This window comes from Heterocephalus glaber, unplaced genomic scaffold, assembly GCF_053883595.1.
Source record: "Heterocephalus glaber isolate CG9 unplaced genomic scaffold, H.glaber_assembly_v1.0 deba00001532, whole genome shotgun sequence".
Taxonomy (NCBI): Eukaryota; Metazoa; Chordata; class Mammalia; order Rodentia; family Bathyergidae; genus Heterocephalus; species Heterocephalus glaber.
This window is the reverse complement of record NW_028258330.1, coordinates 63,812-88,483: the sequence shown is the minus strand read 5'-3', so window position 1 is coordinate 88,483 and position 24,672 is coordinate 63,812. Positions and strand designations below refer to the sequence as shown.

Here is a 24,672-nt window from a genome sequence, read left to right as displayed (position 1 = left end):
TTTCTGCAGGATTTCTTGCTGATGTCCAGCCCCAAAGAGATGGCTGTAATGGTTTGAGATATAATTTAACTTTGGACATCATTAAGTATATTAAGGACCTATCCAGCAGTAAAAATGAAATATGCAGAATATGTTCTTTACAACATGACAGAAAAGGAATTGTGGATATTTTTTTTCCAGTCCCATTATTTTCAAAGGGACCGGCTGAATACAAGTGTTAGACTAAACTGAGCCATGACCAAGACCCCTGGCGCAGGCAAGAAATGAAGCAACTAGCGAGGTTATACTTCCAGCCTGGGTGCCGGCGAGTGAAAGGCAACAAGACCATTGACCCCAGGGGCTTAGGTTAGAGAAAACTTTATAGGGGAGTTTGGGTAGGGGAGGGAGTAGTGCTGGGAGGAGTGGAAAATTTTTGTCTTGGAGTGGAGGAAGTCTTTTGTTCTGGGGTGGAGGAAGTCTGGTGATCTCCAGAGGTGTCTGGACCCACAGGTGTTGCTGCCAGGAGCAGGCTGTTTATCTGGAAGCTGGGACTTAGCTTCCTGCTATCTTTTGTACCTTGCAGAATCTAACTGGCGCTGCCTGGGAAAATTTTTATCTGCCTGAGTGGGGGTCTGACAACAAGGTCAAAGGATCTCTTTGCAGAATGTGCCAAAATAGACCAAAAAAGTTAAAAACAATGATTTCATGAGGAATAAAAAACCCACTACTAAATTTGACAGCTTTGGAAGATAAACCACTAGACGAGGGGTTTCCTTTGTGCCCTCTACTTCTAATTCTAAATCCATTGAAGAGAATAGTAATGCTGCCATCATCAAAAGGTTTAACCACCACAATGCCATGGATCTGGTAGGAGATCTCAGGAAACAAGGAGCACAAAATGAACCAAATGGTGAGCCCGGCTGCATGGATGGAAATTCTGGAGATGCAGACTGCTTTCAGCCAGCAGTCAAAAGGGAACAGTTGCAAGAGTCTGTTGAATATGAAGACTTGGGAAAAATAATTCTATAAAAATAATTGCTCTAGGGGCAGGGATTTAGCTTAGTGGTTCCGCCGCTTGCCTCATAACTGCAAGGACCCAAGTTCAATCCCTGATACCAAAAAAAAAATAATAATTTCTCTAAACCTCAAAAAGTCAGGTATTATCATGGTCCAACTCCAATCCAGTCAGTACAGTATGCAGCAAGTCAGAACATTAATTCTTTTCCAAGTATTAAGCAAGAAATGGAAGTTTATACACCCAAGTTAACTCAAGTTCTCTCAAGTAGTGCTGCTAGTGATATAGGACAAGTAATCCAAATAAGCAAAAATAATCCAACCAAGAGAAATATTATAACTCCCAACCTGCTCAGTATCCAAAATGTGAGTTCATGTTCTCTAAAATCAAAGAACGAATTCTAGAAACAATGGAAGTTGAGAGTAAGGAATATTTATTGAGGGAGAGACAGCTCCCACATGAGAGGGACAGGAAGGGACATCTGGAAAGTGGGTTGCCCAGGACCCCATTCCCCATGGGGTTTTTATGGAGCAAAGCCACAAAGTGAGACCGGTACAAAAGTGGGGCAAAACTATAGTCAACTAATGAGATCCAATGGAAAATCACAAGGTGGGCATAAGGTGGGACAAAACCATGATCAACCAATAAGTTTACAAGTACAGTCACCCAGATAATATTAAGTAGGGATCAAATGGGAAAACAAGTCATGTAGCAAGCATACTTGGAATGAACAAAGAATTTCTGAAAAGGAAATGGCCTGTGGAGTTTCTGGTCCCCACTTAAGGTAATTGATGATACTAGTAGTATCAATACTAGTAGCTCCATCACCAAATATTTTGACTCAAAGAATACAGGAGATGAAACCCCACACAATGTCTGTATTCTTTTGACAAATAACCAAGGCTCAGCTAGTTACAGTAACCAAGCTTGTCCAGTGCAGAGTCATGAATTAAGCGGTCTTTGTAACCAATGGAGCTGGGTTTGTGCCTCAGTTCAGCTCACAGTTGTTGCCCTTCACACCACATCCCCTGAATCTTTGAACCTTCTCTGGATCTGAGGGGTGCCAGGTAGGGAAATCCTTTATTTTCTTTGGTCAAATAAACATCTACTAAGTTTAACTTTTCTAAGAGTTTTTTCCTTTTAATGTTAACTATGGGATAGAAACAAATTTTATTTCAATGTGACTAGGAGTCAGAGATGTTTTCATGTTTTATTCTACATCTGTAAGCAATCTACTAATCCTGAGTGTGGTGGTACCTATAATCCCAGCTACTCAGGAGGCTGAAGCAAGGGGATCACAAGTGCAAGGCCAGCCTGGGCAATTTGGGGAGGCCCTGTTTCAGAAAAAGTGGGGAAGGATGGGGTGCGAGACTTGGGTGTAATTCCTAGTTCCTCCCCCACATTAATATTTTCAATAAAATTACTATTGTCTGTGTAGCATATTTTTAAGAGTTTGCCTTTAAAACAGTTAATAATTTGAACATAGGTGAAAACTGATAGATTTCCCTCCAATTTAGGGTGGCTGCTGTATATAATAGCTACCTTCTTTCCAACACGCCCCTACTCCCACCTAAAGAGTAACCTAGGGCCAGGGATTTAGCTCAGTGGTTTCCTCGCCTGCTGCTTAAGCACAAGGACCCAAGTTCGATCCCAGTACCAAAAAAAACAAAAACAAAAACAAAAGAGTAACCTAATACTTGCTCTCCTCCTAGCAACTAGTGACATCACAGGCTCCTCCAGTACCTAGTCACTACCTCACTCAACCCCACCTCAGCTCCAATAAGCCCCACCCCCGCTCCTTTAAAAGGCACTTGCTTGTCCTGGCCATATTGCTTTTGTCTCTCCTTTGTTCAGAGACAGCCTGGCAGATCTGTTCCCCTAATAAAGGCTTGTTGTGGCCTGGTCGCGTCTTGGTTTTCGGTGTTTCACCTGACAAAAACAAAAATTCAATTATTAGCATTTATATATAAAAATACATTTCATGGAAATAATTTTATGTGATCTAGCTTAAATTATTCACAGAGATCTCACTATTTGTTTTTACAAATTTGGAAGAGAAGTAATCTTAAAATAGTAAGGTGCAGAAAACATGTTAATGACAGTGTGAATTTTCAAGTCCCTTTCACTGATTCGGTACACAGAGTAGAGCCTGCAGAGCCCCAGGATCCCCTACTGGATATCTCTGCCAAGGACACACCCCTGGTGGAAAAGAAGCAGAGAGCTCTGTGCATAAAGAAGGATGGTGCTGACTTCCCTGATGCCAGCAGGTTGAGGGTGCAGAGGGAGGCAGCCCTACTTGGAGGCCCAAGGGGGCTCTAGGTGCCTGCCTAGGTGAGGAACCTGGAGCTTCCTTGAGCCCTCCTGCCTGCAAGGTTCCTCTGCCCTGCCCCAATCCAGGCTGCAGCCTGCTCCCCATCCTTACAGTTACTTCCCACAAAGGAACCAAGATAGTAGACCCAGTCCAGACACCTCCCTGAAGGCAGTCAAGAGAGTCAGGGCTCACACTCATCTGACCACACAGAGTAACTAGTTAATTGGCTGGTTAATAGATTAGGGCAGAATGTGCTGCTGTGGCCTCCTGGGACAATGTCCTGGGAGGGCTCCTGTGGCAGCTGCCTGGGCCCATACACAGAGAGGGTCTTGACAGCCTATTTTGGGTTCTGTGGACCTGGCCTCCCAACCAGTGTGAAGGGACACGTGCATGGCAGAACAGGCAAGGAGGGTGGCATAGGGCAGAGTGCTGAACTGTGAGGAGGGCACAGAGGGGTGTCATACAGGTTCCCTGAGTTCAGCCTGGGATGCCCCAGCCTCCGGAAACAGCTATGTTTGGAGTTGCAGGGTGGGCACTGCACAGGGGCAGGGAGGGGGGAGCACCCAGCCATCACTGAGGGCTTTCTTGGCAAACAGAGCCCCAAAGCACAGACCACATGTACAGAAGCATTGGGCCAAGGCCTCAACTCTGCCCTGTGGGGCACCCATGGATCTCTGACCTCCTGTGTAGCCCGAGGGTGGGACAGGACCCCTTGTCTCCTGAGGGTGGACACAGTTCAGCTGCTGCTTCTCTCAGAAGTCATTGCCACCCTCCTCCCCATGGACAGCACCCCTGAGAGCCCCTAGTGCAGCCCTAGCCAGACAGGACCTGCATAGGGAGGCCTCACCAGCCTAAATGCCCCAGGGGCTCCCTTGGAGTCTGGTGCTTCAGCTTGAAGGGGGTGTCTCCTGCTGTACCTTTGCCAGGCCAGGCCCCATCTACTCAGAGGTGGCCGGACCACACTTCTTCAGCTACCCGGCCCTGCTTCTGTCTGACCTGGCCTGGCCCATCCTGGGTCCCAGCCACACCCTCTCTGGTGACCCTGCTGGCTCCTCTGGTGAGCACCTGAGGCGGTCATGCTCCAGTGCTCCTCCTCCCCTCTGGATCTGGCTGCACCCACTCCTCTCATGACCCTCTACCCTGTGACCTGTGCTCAGTGTTATATGTCCCACAGACTGCTGCCTATGAGGAGAGTCTCCCAGACCACTGGCTGAGTGTCTCTCCTCAGCAGGTGAGGAGCCTCTCTGTCCATGGCCTTGACTTTTGTTCAGGACTGAATTCCTGGGCAGCTTGGGGTCTGAGTTCCCCAGGCCTTGCTGACCCCTGCCTGGGAACAGTGGTCCTCATTTTCACTGTCAGGCCTTATCATCCTGGTGAGCAGCCAAGAGCTAGTCAAAGAGTTAGCTTCAATGACCCTTCCTTTACATATCAGAAAAGGGAGGAATTGCTTTGGGGGTTTTGACCCAAAGGTTAGGACAAAACTACTTCCATCAATGAACAATACCTCCTCAGGTCCTTGGAGGGGAGGTCACTGATGTCCTGCTTGCTTGCATAGGTCTTCAAAATCACTTGTTTACAAGAGTGGGTAACCTTTGGGCCTACAGGCATCAAAGAAGCAGGATTGGTCATAGCGCACCTTTTTATAACAACCTCAGGAATGTCTAAAAGCATAGCGTTATATTTGGTAAGCCATTCCCCATTTAACTACAAGTAACCTTTTGTCTCCAGAATAGCTCTGACCTGATGAGGAGTCAGAACTTCTAGTCTGTGTTGCAAAGTTAACTTTGTAGCCTCTTCTGCTAGTACAGCTGTGGCTGCCCTTGCTCTCAGGCAGGGTGGCCATCCAGCAGCTGCCCCATCTAACTTTTTTAAAAAGTATGCCACTGAGCGGGGTTCTTGTTCCAGCCTTTCAGTCAAGACCCTCAAAGCAATTCCTCCCTTTTCTGATATGTAGAGGAAGAGGGGTTTTCTTAAGTCAGGTATTCCTAGTGCTGACTGGGAGCCTGAGTAAGGACATGTATTTTTCTAAAAGCACTGACAGTCACTTTTGTCTATTCTAAGGGCACAGACTTGGGGACACTTATTGCCTCATGTAAAGGTTTTGTTGCTAGTCCAAAATTAGGTAGCCAGATCTTACAAAAGCCTGCCATTCCCAGGAGAAGCTGTTGTTTGGTGGCAGGAAACCCAGGATAACAGATAGCCTGGATCTGGTCCCTACACAGCTATTGTTCCCCAAATGTAAGAATGTATCCCCGATATTGAACTTTTTGGAGGGATATTTGAGCCTTTTCTTTGGAGACTTTATATCCCTTCTTAGCTAGAAAGGTAAGAGCTTGTAGTGTTATGGTTAGTTCTTGAGTTGGGCTGCAAACGAGAATGTCATCTACATACTGTGGGATGGCTCCTTGTTCTAGCTTTAGGTTCGTCAAGTCTTTTCTAGTGCCGGAGCAAAAAGGTGAGGGCTGTCTCTAAACCTGTGCAGAACTGTCCAAATATATTGGTGTTTTTCTCTTGTAATGGGATTTTCCCATTGAAAGGCAAACAGAGAGCCTGATGTAGGAGGATGGAGAATGTATTTTTTTTTTTTGGTACCGGGGATGGAACTCGGGACCTTGCGCTTGTGAGGCAGACGCTGGAACCACTGAGCTAAATCCCCGGCCCTGGAGAATGTATTTTTAAAATCTATGATTGAGAACCAATTAGTATCCCCTGGATTTTGGGACAGAATTATATATGGATCTGGCACTAGGGGATGGATTGGAATGACAGCCTCGTTAATAAGGTGGGATTATGGACCATCCTGTATTCTCCAGAGGGTTTCACTACAGGGAGAATGGGAGTATTGCAAGGGGACTGACAAGGCTTCAAAGGCTGTATTTGAGAAATCTGTCTATGGGAAGTGGGAGGCCTTTATGAGCCTCCTCCTAGACTGGATACTGCTTTTGCTTAGGCAATCAGCTGGGATCTTTTAGGCTTATGATTACTGGCATAGCTGAATTTGCCCTACCAGGTATTCCCTTGTACCATGCAGCAGGAGTTATCTGTTGGCTAATTTGGTCAGGGAGAGCTGGTGTAGTCCCACCAAGTGAAATGTTTTGGCCTAGCCAGAATTTGTGAATTTCTCCCATTTCTGTTAATAAATCTCTCTCTAGCAAGGGAGTAGGACACTGTGGGACAATTAGAAACTCATGGTTAAACATGTGACCTTTAAAGTGACACATCAGAGCAGGAGTAAAGAATCTAACTACAGGTTATGAATATCAGATATTCTAGAAATAATATTACACAACTGGTGAGTAATTTATGTGTCTAAGCATAATGAAGACCAGGGCAAGCTATAATGTTCACTGTAGTATGGATATTTAAAAATAAATTGCTCACGTATTTTTTCATGATACCGTGTTTGTAACAATGTAACCTCATCGGAAATTGACCAGTTTAATATTTGAGGAAACTGTGTAAGACATTTTAGAAAATATTTCAGTGTTAAAAAGACATTTAAAACAGGTCAAAGAAGATCAACTGGGACTCATGCACACACCTTGGGCCAGTCTATGTGCTTGAAGGCATTTGTCACATATGTCAAACATCGGACAGTGGTCATTATAATGAAAAAATCACACTGTATAAATTTATCTCTAAAATTAGTAAAACACAATCTGAATTATAATTTATTAAATTCCATTTTTTACAAAACTGATACCTGTCATGAATTAGGTTTTTGTTTATGCCATTATTTCAGCTTATTAGGTAAAAACAATAATGATGGCCAGGTATGGTGGTGCATGCCTGTAATCCCAGCACCTGGGAGGCTGGGAAGAGGATCATCTTGAGTTTGAGGCCAGGCTGGACTTCACAGTAAGTTCAAGGCCAGCCTGAGCTACACAGTGAGACTGTCTCAAAAACATATTATGGGGCCAGGGATTTAGCTCAGTGGTTCTGCTGCCTGCCACGCAAGCGCAAGGTCCTGTGTTGTATCCCCGGTACCAAAAAAAAAACAACAAAAAAATTATGATTACCAAAGATAGCACGGCATCACAGCATTAGGGAATAAAGGCATTTGCCTCATTACATTCAATAGCAATCATTCTCCCCAAAACAACTCCATTGCTGACAAAAATTTCTTCAAAAGCATTGTTTCTGATAACTCAAACCGCCACTTATAACTTTGGAGAGATTACTATAATTTATACCGGTTTGGAGACAAGTTATGGTTCTGGTAGTCTGTGGCAATCAGAAACACAGCAGTTTGGGTTATTTTGGGTACATATGATGAAAAAATTACCACCAAATTAAAAGTCATTGGAATATGAATAAGGGAAGTACAATTTTGATGGTAAGAAAACCAATTTTATGTAAATGATAATACTGGCTCTGAGAGAAAAATAGGCAAATTATGTATATGATATATACAATGTTGGGCTATAAGCAGTTATCTTGTCATAAGAGAAACATAACATGCTAATGCACAAATTGTGTGAAGAAAAATCAACTGTCAAAAACACGTTTACAAGACTGAAAATATGTATCTTAATATAAAATATGGCATCAAATTTAAAAATCTTGTTACACAGAATAGAGAACATACACACCAATTTAAAACAAAGGTAGTGACAAATCCTAACAACAAAATTAAAATTTTTAGTGGCCTATTCTTCCCAACTGTAAAGACTATAGAAAGACTACATAAATACTAACTCTACTTGAAAGTAAAGTTTCAATTCACCATGCTTAAGATAGTATCTATTAAGCTCAAAGACACTCACACAAAAATACCTCATTATGTGAACTCATTTATATATTAAACATTGCAAATACATAATTCAGATATTTAAGTGATTTACTGAAAAACACAATGTATGTAGGTACTTTAGGATATCTCTATCTGGGATTGTATTTTCTGAAAACTTTATGGAGAAATATTGACATCAAGCTTTTTGTATTAATTATTCTTACAAGTCTCCTCTACATAGTAAATTTTCACAGGATCTTCAAAATAGGTGTACATAACATATATAGTTTCTCCCCAATGAGTCTTCTTTCATGTATTTGACAATACATGTGTGTAGTGAAAGGAGTCCCACACTGCTTACACACATATGGTTTCTCCCCATTATGAGTTCTTTTATGTCTTTGGTAAACACCATAATGCTGAAAGCTTTCCCATACTGCTTACATGCATAGATTTTAATGCTGAGTGTGAGTTCTTTCATGTCTTTTACAATAACGTTGTTTACTAAAAGCTTTCCCACATTGCTTACACACATAGGGTTTCTCTCTTGTGTGATTTCTTTCATGCTTTCTACAATAACGTTGTTTACTAAAAGCTCTCCCACATTGCTTACATACATAGGGTTTCTCTGGTGTGTGAGTTCTTTCATGTATTTGACAAGCACCACGCATTGTGAAAGATTTCCCACATTGCGTACATACATAAGGTTTCTCCCCAGTGTGAATTCTTTCATGTATTTTACAAGTACCATGCAGTCTGAAAGCTTTCCCACATTGCTTACATACATAGGGTTTCTCCCCAGTGTGAATTCTTTCATGTATTTTACAACAACCTTGTGTAATAAAAGCTTTCCCACACTGCTTGCATACATAGGGCTTCTCCCCTGTGTGAATCATTTCATGTCTTTTACAACAACTGTGTGTATTGAATGCTTTTCCACATTGCTTACACACATAGGGTTTCTCCCCAGTGTGAATTCTTTCATGTACTTTACAATGATCTTGTGTACTAAAAGCTTTCCCACAATGCTTACATACATAGGGTTTCTCCCCTGTGTGAATTTTTTCATGTTTTTTACAATAACGTTGTGTACTAAAAGCTTTCCCACACTGCTTACATACATAGGGTTTCTCTCCAGTGTGAATTCTTTCATGTATTTTACAATAATCTTGTGTACTAAAAGCTTTACCACATTGCTTACATACATAGGGTTTCTCTCCATTGTGAGTTCTTTCATGTTTTTGACAATTACCAAGTGTACTAAAAATTTTCCCACATTGCTTACATACATAGGATTTCTCCCCATTTTGAGTTCTTTCATGCTTTTGATAATTACTATGTATACTAAATGATTCCCCACATTGCTTACCTACATAAGGTTTCTCCAGAGTGTGAATTCTTTCATGTATTTTACAATAATTTTGTGTAGTAAAAGCTTTCCCACATTGTTTACATACATAGGGTTTCTCCCCTGTGTGAGTTCTTTCATGTATTTGGCAATGACTGTGTCTACTGAAAGCCTTCCCACACTGCTTACAGGCATAAGGTTTCTCCCCAGTGTGAATTCTTTCATGTATTTTACAATGAGCTTGTGTACTAAATGCTTTCCCACATTGCTTACATACATAAGGTTTCTCCCCAGTGTGAATTCTTTCATGTATTTTACAACAACCTTGTGTACTAAAAGCTTTCCCACACTGCTTGCATACATAGGGCTTCTCCTCAGTATGAATTCTTTCATGTATTTTACAACAACGTCGTGTACTAAAAGACTTCCCACATTGCTTACATACATAGGGTTTCTCCCCAGTGTGAGTTCTTTCATGTTTGTGACAATTACTATGTGTACTAAAAGCTTTCCCACACTGCTTACATATATAGGGTTTCTCCCCAGTGTGAATTCTTTCATGTATTTTACAATAATCTTGTGTACTAAAAGCTTTCCCACATTGTTTACACACATAGGGTTTCTCCCCAGTGTGAGTTCTTTCATGTATTTGACAACGACTGTGTTTGCTAAAAGCCTTCCCACACTGCTTACAGGCATAAGGTTTCCCCCCAGTGTGATTTCTTTCTTGTTGTTTACAATGTTCATGCTGACTGAAAGCTTTCCCATATTGCTTACATACATAGGGGTTCTCCTCAGTCTGAGTTCTTTCATTCATTTTACAATAATCTTGTGTACTAAAAGCTGTCCCAAATTGCTTACATATATAGGCTTTCTCCCTATTGTGATTTCTTTCATGGAGCTGAACATCACTGGGTATGCTGGAGGCATTCAAATTTTTCTTATGTGCAAAAGTCTTCTCTCTAAGGTGAGTTCTTTCACTAAGATCAGAGTAGGATTTCCCACATTGATCATATTCATAGGGTTTCTCTCCAGTCTTCATCCTGGCATCCTTCTGGAAGGACTGAAAATCACTGCAGGTTCTTCCCTGTTCATTACATTTGTATAGCTTCTTCTCTTCTGATCCTAAGTACTCATATGTCTTCAGTCCAGTGTGAGCTATGATGGGCACATTTAGTGACAAATGCCCAGTCAGGGGCTTTCTGCAAGCAAGGCTCTCAGTTGTTTTTAAACCACCTTGTTTTATGTCTGTATTAGCATCTGGAGTCCAAAGGAGTACTTCTTCATGATTATTCCAACATTTATTTTGATAGCATTTCTCTATCTCTTCATTTCTGTAAAGGAAAAAAAAGTCACAACAAAATGGGTCTCCATATTAATGATTTATTGGAAGTTCTTGTTTGATGCATCTTAAGAAATTCTGACAATGAATTAACTGAATTCCCTGGTGGATACCTTCAGTATAGCCATTTCCCAGAGTGGCTTTCATTTGGGAATTTCTAAAATGGTATATTTTACAATACAGAAGACTTAGTTTCATTTTGGGCAATTGGTACATACACATATCACATATCCATCATTTTGATACCTTTTCCCACATCACTCTTCCCATTCTCACCTCATCCCATTTGTCTTCCTCATCTCCAAAAAGTCAGGCTTTTATTTTTAAATAACCTCTCCTTTATTTTACTCCCTAATTTATATTTTTGGTTTCTCACGTAAGAGAAAGCATGTGACATTTCACAGGCTGTATCTGAATTATTTCACTTAACAATATAGGACAAAGACCCATCCATTTTTTTTTTTTTTTTTTGGCAAATGCCATAACATTCACCTTTATGGCCAATTATATAGCACATTTTTTTTCTTTTCAGTGCTGGGAATTAAACGCAGGCATTAGTACTGAATTACATCTTTAGCTTTTTTATTTATTTTGAGGAAGATTCTCAGTGATGATTAAGTTGCTCAGGCTGAGCTTCAACTTGCCATTCTGCTGAATCAGCTTCCCAGCATGCTAGGGATGCACCATCACACTGAGCCTATCAAAAAACTTCTTTTCACACCCGAGGATCAGTGGAATAGATTAGAAGATGCAGAAACAACTCCAGACATATTCAGCCACCTCACCTTTGACAAAGGAGCCAACCATTCTAATTTGAGGAAAGATAGCCTATTTAATAAATGGTGTGGGAAAACTGGATTTCACCTGGTCAAAGATTGAAAATAGACTCATATCTGGGGCTGGGGATTTAGCTCAGTGGTTCCAGTGCCTGCCTCGCAAGTGCAAGGTCCCGGGGTTCCATCCCTGGTACCAAAAAACCCCCACACAAACAAAAAAATAGACTCATATCTATCACCATGCACTAAATTATGATCAAAGTGGATTAAAGATCTAAATATTAAGACAGAAACACTAAACTTGCTGGAACATAAGTTAGGTAGAACTTTTGAAGACATTGGCATAGGAAAAGACTTTATGAACAAAACCTCAGTAGCACAGGACCTAGCACAGAGAATCAACAACTGGGATCTCATCTTACTAAAAAGCTTCTGCACTGCAAGAGAAACCACCAACAGAACTAAGAGACAAACTACAAGTGGGAAAAAATTTTTAGCAGCTGTTCTTCAGACAAAGGTCTACTATCTAGAATATATAAAGAACTGAAAAAAATCAGACACCCCCCCCAAATTCAAAGACCCAATTCAAAAATGGGCATCTGAAATAAACAGACATTTCTCAGACGAAGAAGTAAAAGCAGCAAATAAACATATGAAAAAATGTTCAACATCACTGGTCATTTGAGAGATGCAGATGAAAACAACACTGAGATTCTACCTCACCCAAGAAAGAATGGCTGCTATCAAGAAATCAACCAATAACAAATGCTGGCGGCGGGTGTGGGGAGAAAGGAACCCTTCATCATTGTTGGTGGGAATGCAGACTGCTGCAACCACTGTGGAAATCAGTATGGAGATACCTCAAAGAACCAGGGCTAGAGGTCCCATTTGACCCAGCTATTCCCCTGCTGGGTATCTTCCCAAAAGAATTAAAAGAATCACACCACAGCGATATATGTGCACCCATGTTTATGGCGGCACAGTTTATAATAGCTAAAACTTGGAAACAGCCCAAGTGCCCATCACCTGGAAACTGGTAGAGAAGATGTGGATTTTTTTATAAAATGGAGTACTACTCAGCTATAAAGAATGAGAAACCAGAGACATATATAGCTAAATGGATGCATATTGAGGCCATACTCAAGTGAAATAAATAGGACACACATGTGTAAATACCAAATAGTTTCTCTAGTGTGAGAAACTGATAGTGTAAATAAGGGTTAAAATGATTAAAATGAATAATTGATAATTTGAAATAGGAAAAAAGGTCCAAAGACATAGGGGTAAAGGGAGGGGAAGGGGAAAGGAAAGAAGGGAAAGGAAAAATTATGAGAAAAGAAAAAAATGGAAACAAAGTCTATGTAAATAGGGAAGGGTGGAAGGGGTGAAGGGTGCATAGGAAATGGGGAAAAAGTAAGAACCAAGATACACCATGTACAGGTACAAGCACCCAATGAAAAATGTAAACATATTATATATCTAAAATGTACCAATAAAAGAATTTAACAAATTTTTTTTTTCTTTTTCCATGCATCCAATGATGGATATCTAGGCTGATTCCAGGGCTTAGCTGTTATAAATTGTCCTGCTTAGAGTATGTGTATGCATGTTATCAGTATAATATGATGATTTTAACTCTTTTGGGACAGTACCCAGGAGAGGTATTTCTGGGTCAAATGGAACTTCTTTTTTTATTTTCAGATGTCTGTATACTGACTATTATAGTAGCTGTACTTAACACTCCCACCAACAATGATGGAAGGTGCCTTCTAAGAATTTGAAAACATGAACAGACTCAATTCTTTGGAGGAGGGCTTGAAAACACTTGTTACAACACTAGTATTCATTTGTACTTTGAATACTGCTTCAAGGTTAGTGATTTCTTTTTTTTTATATACTAAATGTCTCAGAGATGGGTATCTGTTAAAATTTAAAATTTGGGGCAGAGGAGGAGGCTTCCAGGCTGCCATAGCACCATTCCCAGCACAGAGGAGGAGGGTTCCAAGCTGCCACAGCACCATTCCTAGTGCAGAGGAGGAGGCTTCTGGGCTGCTGTAGCACCACTCCCAGCGGAGATGAAGAGGTTTCTGGGCTGCTGCACCACCACTCCCAGCCCAGAGGAGATGCCAGCAGAAGCACCACCCACCCAGGTCGAAATGAGAAGACAAATAAACAAGTCTCAAAACCACACTTGCAGATCACCTACAGCAACCCCAAAGGGAAATGAGATGGAACACTCTTGATACTCAAGCACCTGGAGTCCCTGTCCTGGCAACAAAAGAGGATCTGGAAAAAATGAAATCAGAAATAATTTCTCAGATAACAGCAGAGATTGTGCTCATCGTGCAAGACATGATTAATAAATCTAGAGAGGCGCTGAGGAACATGATGGAATCCCAACATAGGAAACAAATGGAATCCATAAAACAGATGCAAACAGATTTCCAGGAGATTAAAAACTCCACTGAAAGTCTACACAGCAGAATGAGCCAATGTGAGGACAGAATTTCAGATATAGAAGATAAGATTGCAATTAGTGACCAGGAAAAGAAAAATTGCTTTAAAATTGTAAGGGAACATGAGAAATCAATCCAGCAGCTACTAGACAATGCAAAGAAGAATAACATAAGACTGATTGGAGTCAATGAAGAAACAGGAGAGAGTGCAGATGACATAAAAAAAAAAACTGTTCACAGAAGTGATGGCAGTAAACTTCCCAAGGAGGGGAAAAGAGCTTGACATACAGATAAGTGAGGCATATAGGACTCCAACTAGCCTTGATCAAAAAAAAAACAACAACTACATACAGGCATATAATTGTTAAGATTCCAGAAACCCAACAGAAGAACAAAGTTCTACAAGCAGTTAGAGAAAAGAAACAAATCACATACAAAGGAAAGACGATCAGATTCAGAGCAGACTTCTCAACACAAACCCTCAAGGCAAGAAGATCTTGGAGTGATATATTTCAAGCCCTAAAGGAAAACAGCCTTTAACCCAGATTGATGTACCCTGCAAAACTATCTTTCAAAATTGATGGAGAGGGCCGGGGATTTAGCTCAGTGGTTCCACTGCCTGCCTCACAAGCACAAGGTCCCGAGTTTGGTCCCTGGTACCAAAATTGATGGAGAAATAAGATACTTTCATGACAAAGAGGAACTTCTTTTCATGACACCTTAGGAACTTCATGAATACCAAACCAGCACTCCAAAAAATTTTAGACAATATCCTAGGAAAACACAACGAGGATCACAACCCCAGGAAGCCCAGCAGAATGAATCCACTGGGCACAACAAGAAATTAACTACAAAGGGGCAGAATCCAACCAAAAGAAAAAGTCATGACAATGATGAGACAATATGTATCAGTTATAACCATCAATGTTAATGGTCTCAATTCATCAATCAAAAGAAATAGACTGGCAGAATGGGTCAAGAAGCAAGATCCAACAATATGCTGCATATAGGAAACACAATTCAAAAAGAAACTCATAGATTGAAAGTTAAAGGGTGGAAAACAATACTCCATGCAACAAGAATCTGAAAAAAAGCAGGAGTAGCTATCCTCTTTGCAGATCAAGTGGATTTCAAACCATCACTGATTAAGAGAGACGAAGGACACTACATCCTTGTGAAAGGAACAATCCAAGAGGAAGAGATGACAATCATAAATATATATGCACCAAATGCTAGTGCACCCAACTATATAAAACAAATACTAACGGACATGGAAAGTCATATATGCACTAATACAATAGTAGTGGGGGACCTCAATACCCCACTGTCACAAGTAGATAGATCAACTAGACAAAAATTAAGTAATGAAATACTAGAACTCAATAAAACCCTTGAACAAATGAATTTAACAGATATTTACAGAGTGTTCCACCCCACAAAATCAGAATACACATTCTTTTCAGCTGCACATGGATCATTCTCCAAAATAGACCACATACTCGCTCATAGAACATGTTTAAGCAAGGGTAAAGGAATTGAAGTTATCCCCTGTATATTATCAGACTATAGTGCGATGAAATTGGAGTTCAATAGCAGAAGAAACTGCAAAAATTTCATAAACACATGGAAATTGAACATCACACTTCTGAATACCAATGGGTCACAGAGGAAATTAAAGAAGAAATCAGACAGTTCCTAAGATTAAATGACAATACAACATATTGGAATCCATGGGACACAATGAAAGCAGTCTTACGAGGGAAATTCATAGCAGTGAATACTCGTATTAGGAAAACAGAACGAGCCCAATTAAACAAACTGATGTTGAACCTCAAGCTTCTAGAAAAAGAAGAGCAGGACAAAGCCAAAGCTCATGGAAGGGAGGAAATTATAAAGATCAGAGCAGAAATCAATGCAATGGAGACTAAGAGAACGATACAAAAAATCAATGAAGCCAAGAATTGGTTCTTCAAAAGAATAAACAAAATTGACAAACCCTTAGGCAACCTTATCAGAAAAAGGAAAGAAAAGGCCCAAATCCATGCAATTAGGAATGAAAAGGGTGAAATTACTATGGACCCAGCAGAAATCCAGAGGATCATCAATACCTACTTCAAGAACCTATATGCCAAATAAGATGGACAACACAGAAGAAATGGACAGATTCCTAGATATGTATGAATTACCAAAGTTGAACGAATTAGACCTAAAAATTCTATACAACCCAATATCAATGAATGAAATTGAAAATGTAATAAAAAACTTACCTACTAAGAAAAGCCTGGGTCCCGATGGCTTCACTGCTGAATTCTACAAGACATTTAGAGGAACTACTGCCACTAATGTTTAAACCCTTTAATGAAACTGAAAGGGAAGCAATACTCCCAAATTCATTCCTGGAAGCAAGCATCACCTTGATCCATAAGCAGAGAAAGACCCAACCAAAAAAGAGAACTACAGACCAATCTCACTAATGAACATAGATGCAAAAATCCTTAATAAGGTACTGGCCAATAGAATGTGTAAGATCATCAAGAAGATCATACATCATGACCGAGAGGGATTCATCCCAGGAATGCAGGGATGATTCAACATATGCAAATAAATAAATGTAATACACTATATCAATAGAGCCAAGGACAAAAACCATATGATTATCTCAATAGATGCAGAAAAACCATTTGACAAAATCCAACACGCTTTTATGATAAAAACCCTACAAAACATTGGAATAGATGGTCTCTACCTCAAACTGATAAAAGCCATCTATGAAAAACCAACAGCCAATATCATACTAAATGGTCAAAAACTGAAATCCTTCACACTAAAATCAGGAACAAGACAAGGATGTCCACTAACACCACTCCTGTTCAATATAGTTTTGGAAACATTAGCCACAGCAATTAGAAAAGAGAAAGAAATAAAAGGAATAAAGATAGTAAATGAAGAAGTCTAATTGTCATTATTTGCAGTTGACATGATACTCTATATAGAAGACCCCAAGAACTCCACCAAAAGTCTTCTAGACTTAATAACCAAATTTAGTAGAGTAGCTGGATACAAGGTCAAGACACAAAAATCAACAGCTTTCCTCTACATGAACAACAGACTCACTGCGAGAGAAAATAGGGCAAACAATTCCTTTCACAATAGCATCCAAAAAACTAACAAAAGAAATCAAAGACCTCTTCTCTGAAAACTATAGCACTCTGAAATGAGAGATTGAAGATGATATGAGAAAATGGAAAGACATCCCTTACTTCTGGGTAGGAAGGATCAACACAGTGAAAATGGCCATACTTCCAGAACTGCTATATAGATTCAATGGAATCCCAATTGAAATCCCAGCAGCATACTTCACGGACCTTGAGAAAACAATTCAAAAATTCATTTGGAACAAGAGACCCAGAATAGCAAAAGCAATTCTAAGGTAACAGAGACATGGCAGGGGGTATCACAACCCCCAACTTGAAACTATACTAAAAGGTACTAGATAAAAACAGCATGGTATTGGCAAAGAAACAGATCTGAGGACCAGTGGAACAGATTAGAAGATGCAGAAACAACTCCAGACACACTCAGCCATCTCATCTTCGAAAAAGGAGCCAAACACCCTCACTGGAGGAAAGATAGCCTCTTTAATAAATGATGCTGGAAAAGTTGGGTTTCAACCTGTCAAAGATTAAAACTAGACCTATATCTCTCACCATGCACTAAACTAAAATTGAAATGGATTAAATATCTAAATATAAAAATAGAAACAGTGAACCAGCTGGAACAGATGTTAGGTAGAATTCTTGAAGACACTGGTGTAGGAAAAGATTTTATGAACAAAACCTCAGTTGCCCGTGAACTAGCACAAACAATCAACAAGTGGGATCTCTTCTTATTAAAAAGCTTCTGCCCAGCAAGAGAAACCACCAGCAGTGTGAAGAGACAACCCACAATGTAGGAAAAAATCTTCACATGCTTTTCCTCAGACAAAGTTCTACTATCTAGAATCTATAAAGAACTTAAAAAGATCACACCTCCCAAATTTAAAGACCCAGTCCATAAATGGGCATCTGAAATGAACAGACATTTCTCAGACAAAGAAGTAGAAATAGCAAATAAATACATGAAAAAATGTTCAACATCACTGGTCATTTGAGAGATGCAAATGAAAACAACACTGAGATTCCACTTCACTCCAGAACGAATGGCTGCTATCATGAAATCAACCAATAACAAATGCTGGCGGGGCTGTGGGGAAAGAGGAACCCTGCTCCACTGCTGGTGGGAGTGTAGACTGGTGCAACCACCTTGGAAATCAGTATGGAGACACCTCAAAGAACTAGGACTGGAAGTCCCATTTGACCCCGCTATTCCACTGCTGGGGATCTTCCCCAAAGAATTAAAAGAATCATACCACAGTGATATATGTGCGCCCATGTTCATAGCAGCATAGTTTGTAATAGCTAAAACTTGGAAACAGCCCAAATGCCCATCAACTGGAGACTGGATAAAGAAAATGTGTTTTTTTTAATAAAATGGAGTACTGCTCAGCCATAAAAAATGAGAAATTAGAGACATTTATAGCTAAGTGGATGCACATTGAGGCGATACTCTTAAGTGAAATAAATAGGACACACATGTATAAATACCGAATAGTTTCTCTGGTGTGAGAAACTGAAAGTGTAAATAAGGACTAAATGTATAACAGGTAATGTGAAATAGGAAGAAAAGGGGCAAAGGGGAAGGAAGTGGGAGGGCTAGGGGAAAGAATAGAAGGGAATGGGATTAATATGAGAAAATAGAAAAATAGGAACAAAATCTTTGTAAATAGGGAGGAATGGAGGGGTTGAAGGGAGGGCTGGGCAAGGGTGAAAAATAAGAACCAAGAGAGATTATGTAAAGGTGCAAATTTCCAATGATGAATGTCATTATATTGTATACCTAAAATGTGCCAATAAAACAAAATTTTAAAAAAACCTTAAAATTCATTTCTTTTCATATACACCTATATACAATACCTAAATGCAATTTCATACATTGTCATGAAGGTAATAAAGAAAGAACATTTTTTATACTTATATGTGAGATAGTGTTACTTGTTGAATGATGTAAGTACTAACTATATTGGGATATTTCTGTATTCAGTTATCAGATTATACATACTAAAAGTATATACATCTTTGGAGAATACTTGTAAGATTAAATAAATTTGAATATGACCACATTTCCCTTGTTGTGATATTCCTCTTCACACATTGACTCTTGAGGAACATTCCTTTTTCTTTGAAGTGCAAATTACCTTAGATTTCTCCAGTAATTTTTGTACACTTCTTCAACTTCCTGGTTTTCCCAGGCTCTTCCTGAATTATAGACATAGAAATATAAGGAGACACTGTATTATTATATAAATATGAATAGATTCCAGTTAGATTCATTGTATAACATAAACAGGCTGAGATATTCTTCAAAATGTTTTCACATTCTATGTAATGAAACTGCACTGATGAGCAACAAACAACATTCTTATTGTATAAATGAGAAACTGATGTCATACTTACCTATAGCAGCCATGTTCCTAAAGGTTTCCTCCATCACATCTCTGTAGAGCTTCTTTTGGCATGGATTCAGTAAAGCCCATTCTTCCATGCTGAAGTTCACAGCCACATCCTCAAAGGTTACTGCCTCCTAAATGATCACACATATATTTCTTGAAGGAAGGCTGACACAGCCTGGGATATCTCAATTCCTCTCTTAAAAAGTTGAATTGAGGGCCGGGGATTTAGCTCAGTGGTTCCACCGCCTGCCTCCCAAGCGCAAGGACCCAAGTTCGATCCCGATACCCAAAAAAAAAAAATGTTGAATTGAGAGCAAGGTGTGGTGATGCATGTCTATAATCCCAGCTCACAGGACACTGAGGCAGAAGGATTTCCACCAGTTCAAGACTAGTGTGGGTGACACACTGAGTTAAAGACCAGCCTGAACAACACAGGGAGACCCTATCTCAAAAAAGCAAACAAAACAAAAAAGCTGAATGGGGGCTGAATCCTTTAAATATCAACTCTGCATCTCGGTCATCAAATCTATGTGTATGCACATTTTTTCAGACAGCAATTCTGATGCTAGATTGCCACTCATTGCTAAAACAACAGCAGAACAGGAGCACTGGTCCTCCTGCTGGGTCATTGCAAGCGTACCTGTGCACTGTCTCTAAAGCACAGCTCATAGAGGCAGTGCACAAGATCACCACCCATAAAACACTGGGGCAGATGATTACCTAATGAATGGTTTGATAGACCATAGGTAATACCTCTTTTCAAATCTTATTATTTATGGCACTGAGTCTTTCTTTCTTTGTACTTGGGCAGCATTTTGAAACTTGAATTTGGTTTCATAAAAAACCATACTTGAACATCAAACAAGGTTTATGAATAATAATTAAAATGTTAATGGAAAACCAGTTTTATTTGAACAAGTCTATGAACATTGAAAATAGGCAAAGGTTGGGATTTTATCTTATAACACAGTGTCATCAAATGGTAACCTTGCACTCAGATACAAGAAATTCTAGGGGGATATGGGAAAGTAATGAGGGGAAAGAGATGAATAAAATGTATTATGTGCATTGAAAAACATATCACAAAGTAATTAGGCACAAAAGGAAAACTTTAGCCAGGTGTGGTGGTGTGTGCCTGTAATCCTAGCACTTGGGAGGCCGATGCAGGACTGCCATGAGAGTTTGAGGCCAGCCTTGGCTACAATTTATATTCAAGGCCAGTCTGAAATACAAAGTGAGACCCTGCCTCAAACTACCCCCCTCAAAGGATGACTTCATAAAAAAATTGTCACTTATGAATGACATCTTACATTTGATAAAATTTATAGTTTTATAGTATAATAAGAATCTAACCATATTCAATACCTTTTAAGCAAGAAGGTTGATAGCTTACATAATTACATGAAAGACATTCCAAATTTCACCTTTCATGAGATTGTACTACTAGTAGAAAGAATGACAAGTGGATATCAGGAAAAGAAGACAGTCTTGAATGGGTCCACATGTTTATAGAATATTGACTCATGATAGAGCTGGTGTTACATGTCTCTGGAGGAAATCGCAATGTGTTCATTTATGTTCAGGGAGAAACAGGTATGTACGTGGAAACCTGTATACCTTCTATGTACAATAATTAAGTTGCATACTGAAATGGGAAAGAAAAACTTGAATGCCTTGAGAATTCATCATGAACTAACCTTTGGGTGTGAAAAAAGTGTTTTCTCAGGACAAAATCAACTATCAGAATTGGATAAATAGAAATATATGAAAACCACAGGAAATGAACCAGACAAGAAGAAAATATTTGCTGTGTACACAGTATAAAAATTTTGAAAAGATAATGAACACAAATCTCAAAAAATGACTGTAGGAGGAGGTGGTGGCTCAGGGAGATTGAGCAGTGAGTAGTGAGGGAGGGAGCCACGCAGGGAGAAGGCCAGACAGAGCTGGGACCAGCACCTGTGGCTGAGGGAGCTTACTGCCCGCTCTTTCGCCTTCCTTCTCTTGGCTCCCTGCTCCCCAACCAAGGAGCAGCACATGCAGGCCAGTGGCCAAAATCAGTAAGGAGCTCAACTTCATCCATGACAAAAAGAACACGAACCAATTGACCATATGGATGAGGTACAAAATGAAATAGACTTAATGGAGAAGCCAGTGAGGAGACAGTGAAAGCAGGACAGAAATATAACAATCTCCGCCAACCATTTTTTCAGAAGAGGTCAGAACTGATCGCCAAAATCCCAAACTTTGGGGTAAAAACATTGTTAACCATCCACCTGTGTCTGCACTGCTTGGGGAGGAAGATGAAGAGAGGCACTGCATTATTTGACCAGAGTCGCAGTGACAGAATTCAAAGATATAAAATCAGGTTCCAGAATAATTTTTATTTTGATGAAAATCTTTACTTTGAAAAAAGTTCTCTCCAAAATATTTCATCTGATCAAGAGTGACAATCCATCTTCAAAGTCCACTGAAATCAAATGGAAATCTGGAAAGGATTTCACGAAACGTTCAAGTCAAATGTGGAATAAAGCCAGTGGGAAGAGGCAGCATGGAGCACCCGAGAGCTTCTTTCCCCACTTTCCTGACTGTTCTGATGCGGGCAGATGCATTAGGAGAGGTCATCAAAGATGCTATTTCGCTAAATCCATTACAGTACCACTTGGTTCCTGATATGGATGATAAGGAAGGGGAAGGAGAAGAAGACAATGACGATGATGAAGGAGGACTGGAAGACACTGATGAAGAAAGGGATGAGGATGAAGGTGAAGATGAAGCTGATGATGAAGGGCAGGAAGGAGGATGAAGAAGATGACTAATTGAATACTGATGGATTTCAACCTTCTTTTTTCTTTCTTTCTTTCTTTTTTTAAAAATTTTCTCCAGTCCCTGGGAGCAAGTTGCAGTCTTCCCTCGCCCTTTTGTCTCAATAGCACTGTTCTAGAAGCCTCTTTTCTCAAACACTATGGTTCTGGACTTACTCTGTGGGGAGATACCTCGAACAGAATACAATGGGAAAAGAATGTCTACAACCTTCTGTTTTAAATTCATTTTGATTTCCTCCTGTCTCCACACAAATTGTATGGATTTAACACCACCGTGTTCTGTGGCAGAAAAAAGAAAATCTTTCCGCTCCTTTTGCTCTGCTGGAAGCTGGAGGGTGCTTGGCCCCTGTGCAGTAGTGCATAGAATTCTAGCTTTTTTCCTCTTTTCTCTGTATTTGGTCTCAGAGATTACACTGTTGTCTCTAGGTGAATATGGACAGTTAGCATTTACCAGCACGTACCTGTCTACTTCCTCTAGTTTAAAAAAAATAAACTTTAAAAAATGGGGTATAGAAGATCAGCAAAGGTGGGTTTGAGATGTTTGGGTGGGTTAAGTGGACATTTGACAACATGGTTTCTCCTTTGGCATGTTTAGCTGTGATGTTAACGGACAACCTTGCAGTTTAAGATGTCACTTTTAAAATAAAATTCTTTCCTAATGATGACTTGAGCCCTGGCACTCGATGGGAGAATCAGCAGAGCATGAAGGGTCTTATTTTGAAATGACATTCTATATTGTACTTTTGGTTTATTTTAAAATTCTTCTTTGTTTTCTCTGGAAAGTAAAAGGTAATGTGCAGTTTTAAACATTCAAAGTGCTCAAGTTGCTTTGTTACAATAAAACTACACATGTACACACAAACAAGAAAGCTAGAGAAAGAACAGCAACATAAAAATGAAAATCACTCCCCAGATAATAGATTTCATTGCTCATTATTAATGTAGGTTATAGACAATAGAGAAGAAATTATTAAAAGTATCAAAGGCATTATTAAATAACTAATGTAATTTATTACAATAAAATCTACAGACAAAAATTATAAAATAATATCAATGGATACAGACAAAACACAAGAAAGAAATTAATAGGCAGAAGTTAAGACGAAACACATAAAACTGCCTTCCTCTGCATATAATTTCATGATATATGTTGGAAAAATTAAAGTATCAACAAAAAACTAATGGAACTACTAAGATAAAGTACCACCGAGTATATCCCTAGCTTAATATACAAGAATATGTCATGGGGCTGGGGATTTAGCTCAGTGGTTTTGCCGCCTGCTGCACAAACTCAAGGACCCGAGTTTGATCCCCGGTACCAAAAAAAAAAAAAAAAAAAAAAGAATATGCCGTGTAATTATGAATCAGGTATAAATAAGCGGAGTGGAAATTGTGAATCTTACAACATAATCAAGGTTTACCGTGACAGTTATACAAATATTATTTGGTTTTTTGGTTTTTTTGGTACCGGGGTTTGAACTCAGGACCTTGTGCTTGTGAGGCAGGTGGTGGCACCTCTGAGCTAAATCCCTGGTCCTGGTTATACAAATGTTAAAAGTGCATATATGAAAAATGTTCAACACTAGATGAAATAAATATAAGACCACAAAAACCACAGAAATATAAAATATACTAGATGGACAAATATAAATAAATTAAACTATTCCACATGTTGGCAAAACATAAAAGTTTCATATGAAAATTCTGTAAAAATCTTGAATTTTTTCATCTGCATGCCAGCATCTTTTCTTATTCTATCAGAAATTTTAATTTATTATCATTTGAAGAAAATAATCAATAATAATATTTTAATTGCATCAAAAAATTTTTTAAAAAAACTAACTTGAAATAACCCAATCCCAGAGGCAGTGGAATAAGAGAATGAAATGTCTGAAATAAATTTCCCTACAATCCTATGGGCAATAAGCTGAGGCAGAGAAACCATGAATGATCTCTTCAGCATGATAATAGTGATATATTAACCTCAATTATTAAAGTATCCAAAACTCCAAAGAATTTAAACCAAGTAATACTTTTCTTGATGAGACTGTTATGGTCCAAAGAGATTTGCAAAAATCCATCCTGTGGCCATCTTGAGAGTAGCTAGATGAAATCAGAGAGATGCACTGGAAGTAACCATAAGTGGTTTGTTCGCTTGCATCATGATTCTATGGATCTTTAGGCATACATACATATAAGAAATGCAAAAAAATTTTTTACTTTAAAGCCAGGCATGGTGGTGCACATCAATAATCCCAGCACTTGGGAGGCTGAGGCAGGAGGGTCGCCATGAGTATGAGGCCAGCCTGAACTACACAGTGAGACCCTGGTCTCAAAAAC

General features: G+C 39.5%; 1 protein-coding gene across 1 annotated transcript in view; it reads right to left on the bottom strand.

Annotated features, from left to right (window-relative positions):
* Positions 1-7,633: 7,633 nt before the first annotated feature.
* LOC101714312 (uncharacterized) overlaps positions 7,634-24,672 on the bottom strand; it is a 35,002-nt gene continuing 17,963 nt past the window's right edge. The window contains exons 2-4 of the mRNA XM_087188597.1: positions 19,512-19,638; positions 19,253-19,313; positions 7,634-10,719 (exon numbers count right to left, since the gene is read on the bottom strand). Coding sequence (XP_087044723.1) covers positions 8,493-10,719; positions 19,253-19,313; positions 19,512-19,638 — 2,415 coding nt within the window. The 3' untranslated portion in view covers positions 7,634-8,492. The remainder of the gene's footprint in view (positions 10,720-19,252; positions 19,314-19,511; positions 19,639-24,672) is intronic.